The sequence below is a fragment of the Rattus norvegicus genome, chromosome 14 (genome assembly GCF_036323735.1).
Source record: "Rattus norvegicus strain BN/NHsdMcwi chromosome 14, GRCr8, whole genome shotgun sequence".
NCBI lineage: Eukaryota > Metazoa > Chordata > Mammalia > Rodentia > Muridae > Rattus > Rattus norvegicus.
The window spans coordinates 9,239,580-9,245,753 of record NC_086032.1 but is presented as its reverse complement, the minus strand read 5'-3'; the positions used below and the strand labels follow the sequence as shown (position 1 = coordinate 9,245,753).

General features: G+C 44.2%; 1 protein-coding gene across 1 annotated transcript in view; it reads right to left on the bottom strand.

Annotated features, from left to right (window-relative positions):
• Positions 1–4,376: 4,376 nt before the first annotated feature.
• Positions 4,377–6,174, bottom strand: part of Hpse (heparanase) — a 40,407-nt gene continuing 38,609 nt past the window's right edge. The window contains 1 exon segment of the mRNA NM_022605.1: positions 4,377–5,998. Within this exon segment, the coding sequence (NP_072127.1) occupies positions 5,839–5,998 (160 nt within the window). The 3' untranslated portion in view covers positions 4,377–5,838.

Below are 6,174 nucleotides of genomic sequence, written 5' to 3'. Positions count from 1 at the left end.
AGGTGGTTATGAGTTTCTTTGCGCTGTGTGTGTGTGTGTGTGTGTGTGTGTGTGTGTGTGTGTGTGTGTGTGCGCGCGCGCGCGCCTATAACCAATGGAAGCCAGAAGAGGGCGCCAGATCTCCTGGAACTGGATTTATAGATGGTGCTTAGCCATGTGGGTACTGGAAATCAAACCTGGGTCCTCAGTAGGAAGAGCAACCCGTGCTGTACGCCGGTGAGCCATCCCTCCAGCGCCAGGTTTCTTAATGAACTCAAAAGGAAAGTGTTTATTTGTATGGAACAGTTCTGGCACAAAAAGAAAAAAAATTAACGACATCGAATGTTCACATTCTAAAACTAAAAGGGAACTAAAAAGGCAAATCCAATTATGTAAATTCAGATATACCATTTTTTAATTAAGGGAAGTTCTTTACTCGAGGGTGAACCTAAGTTTGACAGTCAGCCGAAGAAACCGATGCAGTTTCACTCAACTTCATAGCTACCCAGTAGTGGCACACTGCTTTAATCTGAGCACTTAGTTTGAGATCAGCCTAGTCTGCAGAATGAGTTTCAGGACAGCCAGGGCTACACAGAGAAACCCTGTCTTGAAAAAGAAAATAAAGAAAAACAAAACAACCAACGTTATAACATCCTGATTAAGGTAGTCGGCCCTGGTATGTTTCCAGGTACCTGGTAGTGTTCCCCTCACTGACTGGCTCTGGACAAGTCGTTTATCTGGATTTTAGTGTTTTAAGATGGTGGTGTATCCTTTTTGGTGCCCTTCCTTAGAGCTTGTTCGGTGAGTTCTGTGATACCTGTGTAACAACAGGTTGCTGGTCTAACACTTGTGGAAGACACAGCAGGAGGGTGTGCTGGCCTTTGTCCGTAGTCTGGGAAGCACTGTAGGTCCTTTGATCTTTTAGCTTCATCTGTTGCTTGCTAGCTGAGCTCTGAATTCTCTACAAGTTTGTGGCCTTTATGCTCCTTCCTTTTCCAAAACTTGCCTCCACGCTGTTTATTCTCAAGCATCCTTTCAGGTAGCAGAGGGGCCGCCATGCTAAATGCAAGATGTTTCACACGTGCACGCTATTTCCTTTTGCCTGGAGTTCCTATTACAATATTTAAAATTGCAAAAAGTCATTGTGAATGCTTCCCATTTTAGAGGGAAAGGATGATAAAGCTATTTTTTAAATTTGCTTTATTTTTTTATTTGAAATTGTTTTTTTAAAGTCCATCAACTTTTTGATTCTCAAACCCGTTTCAATCAACTTGCCCAGCAGTGGTAGTGGAATGTTATCAAAGGCAGAAGAGGGAAGACTAGCCGGTGTCCAAAGAATTGTTATTAGCAGGAAGCAGGGGCTCAGGACCCACAGCTCTCTGCCCTGTTCTGTTAACCCTGCAGAAGGTTAATAGCAACCTTTTTGGTTTTGTGACATGATGTTCATGACTTTCCATGGGATACACACACACACACACACACACACACACACACACACACAAACAAACACACATTTACTCTTATTCCATGTATCTAGTTATTCTGTGTGTGTGTAGGTTGAGAACCACAAGAGTGAAATGAATCACTGGAGCAGTAAGATAAGGTGTGTGCAGATTAAAATCTAACAGGTGTGTGAGCTTAAAAGTCTCACTAACGAGGCAGACAAGCATTTCCTCTAAGGAATCTTAAGGAAACTTCAATGCTATTACATTTAATATTCAGTACAGTAATGTAACTGAGCACTGGGCTTCATGCAGCCATGTAATTTGTATTGCGTATGCCTCTTATTGCACATGCCTCTAAACTACTTTGACCCACCCACCCTTCCTTCCTTCCTTCCTTCCTTCCTTCCTTCCTTCCTTCTTTCCTTCCTTCCCTCCCTCCCTCCCTCCCTCCCCTCTTCCTTTTTCCTTTTTGTTTCTTTTTTTGAGGCCAGGTTGGGCTTTGTAGCTCTGGTTGGCTAGGAACTCTCTATGTAGACCAGGCTAACCTCAAACTCAGAGATCTGCCTGTTCCAAGTGCTGTGATTAAAGAAAGGCATATGTCGGGGCTGGGGATTTAGCTCAGTGGTAGAACGCTTACCTAGGAAGCACAAGGCCCTGGGTTCGGTCCCCAGCTCCGAAAAAAAGAACAAAAAAAAAAAAAAAGAAAAAGAAAGGCATATGTCACTATGCCCAGCTTCCTTAATGATTTTAAAACAATTTTCATCTGGGTGTAATGATGCATGTATGTGTAAGTGTACGTGTGTCCATGAGTATGTCTACATGTGTGTAAGTGTGTGTCCATGTGAGAGTGTGTCCATGTATGTGCATGTGTCCACATGTATGTGTGACCATGTGTGTGTGCCTGTGTCTATTGTGTGCATGTGTCCATGTGTGTGAGTGTGTCCACATGTGTGTGCATGTGTTCATATGTGAGTGTGTGTGACCATGTGTGTGGGAAGTCACATACATGGATCCCAGGGATTGAACCCAGATTATCAGTCTTGGTGACAAGCACCTTTACACAATGAGCAATGTCTAACAAAATAGTAAAGTAAATTCACAAATATTTTTAAATAGGTAACATACATCAACACAGAACCACACCTCTTACTTTATAGGGAATATGAGTTTATTCTGAGCCACATGAGTGACTGTGGCTCAAGAACCGGGTTTCAGATTATCCCCAAACAATGTTCCAATGTAGAAATAATAATAATGTACACCCAAAGGAAGGAATAAATCCTGTGGCGTTTAGTTTGGGGTTGGTAGACTAAGTGAATACATTGAAAGGTTTCAAGTGATGTTGGGAGGATGCTAGTTCAGAGACAGAGGTTAGCAATGAATGATTGGTAAGGGAACAAAAGATAGTCCAAGGTAATTTTGGTTCTGGGTCCATAACATTCCAGCTCTGCACAATCGTGAAGTTCTAATTAATAAGCTGGATAGAATCTACAACATAACTCTAGCTTTTTTAAAAATAAGAATTTAAATTTACACAGGCAATATCTTCTCAGGTTCTGAATATCATATTTTTTGAACATTCAAAATCAAAATACCTCAATCTATTTTTTGTTATTTGTGTGTGGGGTGGGGGAGGCGCACGTGCCACCCTGCATGTGTGGAGAAGGTCAGCTCTTTGTGGGGTCAGTTCTCTCCATGAAACGTTACACAGGTCCCAGGGATGGAACTTAGGTTGCCCGTAAGGCGAGCTATTTTATGTCATTAGAAAGATATCTGTGATGGTATGACAATCACAGGCAGTGCAAAAATGGTTAAGATCCCGTGTCCACTTGTAAGCTTCACATGAGATGGGATGAAAGTGGCTGAAATAGCTTGTGAGTGTCAGGGAAGGTTCTGTGGAAAGAGTCAAGCAACGTTAAGTCACTTGGATGCTGCGAGGAGGTGTTGAAGTTAATGTCTGAATGGACCTTCTAAACTCGGACATTTGTGAGAATTGGGCTAGAGCAGCCAGAGGGAAAGCACACACATAAGAGTGGGAAGGAGGGGTTGGGGATTTAGCTCAGTGGTAGAGTGCTTGCCTAGCAAGTGCAAGGCCCTGGGTTCGGTCCCCAGCTCTGACAAAAAGAAAAGAAGAAAAAAAAAAGAGTGGGAAGGAAAAAAGGGCACAGGCACACGCTGCTCAGATCTCCTTGTGTGCAGAGAGAACAGAATGGACGAGGTGTCTAAGGTTAAGGTCCATGAAACGCAGGTGCCAGTTACTGAAGGACCTAATGGCCCTATAAGGAATGGGAAGCCACGTGGGTGGTTCAAACAGGGCATGGAGAATGGATGGCTTAGTGTTTAAGAGCAGTTAACTGCTGTTGCAAAAGACCCGAGTTCAGTTCCCAGCATGACTCGCAATCATTTATAACTCCAACTCGAAGGGGAGGTGATGCGTTTGCCCTCTGAGGGCTCGTGCACCCATGTTCACCCACGTGCACCAGCCTCTACCCGCCCCCCCCCCAGTTGAAATAATAAAAAATAAATCTTGAAGGAGTTAGAAGCAAAGTCAGGGTGAATGAACAACTCAGATGTTGCTATAGTCATACAAGTGAAAAATTAGGCATTGAGTTTATTCCGTGGAAGGGGGACGAGGAAAATAGATAAGTCAAGATGTTGTGACTGAGGTAGGAAATTATATTTATGCCTGATTGTTCCTCTTCTGCAGACTCAGCACTCTGATGCTGGGGAGGATAAACACATACAGGTAGGAGGTTTACAGAAAATGGTGAAGGAACAAGAAGCCTCATTCAGTCAGTCATTCGTTCATTCTGAGGTGGTGAGGATCAAACACAGGGCCTTTTGTCTGTGCTAGGCTAACATTTTTTCCAGTGAGCCACAGCTCTGACCCATCAAAACTGGACTTTCAAATGTAAGATCCTGTAAACTTTAGATTTATTAGAACACCACAAATCGAGGCTATAAAATTAGTTTATTTCGAATGTGAAAATATAAAACCTACTTGCATAAAAATTGAAAATATCTAGGCATACAAACTTTACGTTCTAGCTTCATCGGCATGCTAAATTCACTCGAGATAATATTCATAGCAGGCACAAACATATAGAATTGCGATCCTTAATATTAAAATCCCGGGGTGGGGGGGAGAATTACACTTTGTTGCTTGATCAAAAGCACAGACCGAAAGCAAATGTCTAGGGCTGTGGACTCCACCAAACCTCTCTTCCCCAAAGGAGTACTGTGTGAAGACAGTTATGGGCATTGAGAATGACCACAGACCTATTCCTAGCCAGTAAGACTTGAGACTTGAGGAAAGGCTTGCTGGGAGAGCCTCCAAGAAAGAGCTCTTCAGGTCTGTGAAGAAACCACTCATCTCTTCCTCTGCTCACTGCCAGATCTCAATGGATCTGTAGACCAGTTGCAGCCATCACATGACCAGGCCCAGAAGGGAGCCAGCACTACAGACAGCAGGACAGAGAGGGAGAAAGAAGGTAGACTCCTGATGATGACGTGTCCTGCTGATGTGCCCAGCTGTCAGGCTCTACCTCACTTCAACAACTTATGTGGGGTTACAAATGTCCTCATTAAAGATTTCTGTTACTCACAGGCCAAAGCTTTCCCAGCAAAGCAAGAACTACAGGTGTAGAAACCATAAACCCCAATGATGGCATGTCAGGTGTTCCCGGAAACAGCTCCCTAGCAACCAACCATCTCCTTTACAGTCATTTCCCTTCCCTCTCAACTGTGACGGTCTCTTGCTTTTGTTTAGTATTACTCCACCCAGCCACCTGTCCTTTCACAGACTCAAGAAGAACGAAGAGAGGCACAGGGGCTGTTTCTCTGTTTTAGTTCCTCTCAGGGTGAGCAGGTGTCTTCTTACAGCCAGTGTGGCGTTAAGGCAATGGGCCTTTCCCCCATTGGAGCTACAGAGAGGCTACTGGAGGTCGTATTTGACAATCTTCCTAACAAAATAATAACAATAAAATAAAAACAAAGTTTGTTGTTTTTTTTTTTTTTTAAATCAGGACATATCCTTCACTTATTTGCCTCTTGGTCATATTGGAGGCATTTGTATTCATTTTTAATAACCCTCAAAATAGTGCATGCAAAGTGCTAAGCGTCATTTGCCACATGGTGCCATTAACTGTCACCACCTGCAGTGGTCTACTTAGAGAACACCGCACTGGATGTTAACACTGAAGCGCGTGCCCCGCCCTCCCGAGGCTCTGGATCCAGCGTTGAAGCTTGCCCCGCCCTCCCGAGGCTCTGGATCCAGCACTGGAGCATGCCCCGCCCTCCCGAGGCTCTGGAGCTTGCTAAGGAGTCCGCTCCCTACCGCTGGGGTTTTGCTTTATTCTTATGAATGACACCCCTGACCGCTTTCGTCTCAGGGGTACTGTAATGCCTTTTATTTTCATATACAAGCTGCGATTTTGGCATTTCTTATGACAAAAAACCCATAGGAAAAGGCGGGCACGCTTAGTGAGCTTCCTGCGGGGAGAGGTTTTTCTGTTAGAGCTGGCAGGGTCTGCTCATCGACCATCTTCAGGGTTTGACCGTTCAGTTGGACGGATCTACAGGAAGGAAAGACACGCTTGAGTTAGGCAGGTTGCGCATGCATGGTGGCTCCTACCAAACCTGTGAGATCCTTTTAGACCATCAAGGGGGATTTTTGTGGCCGCTTGGATTCTATAATTCGTGTTTCAGCGGGAGGTGAGCTTAGGTGTTTGACAGAGACAAACTTAAAACG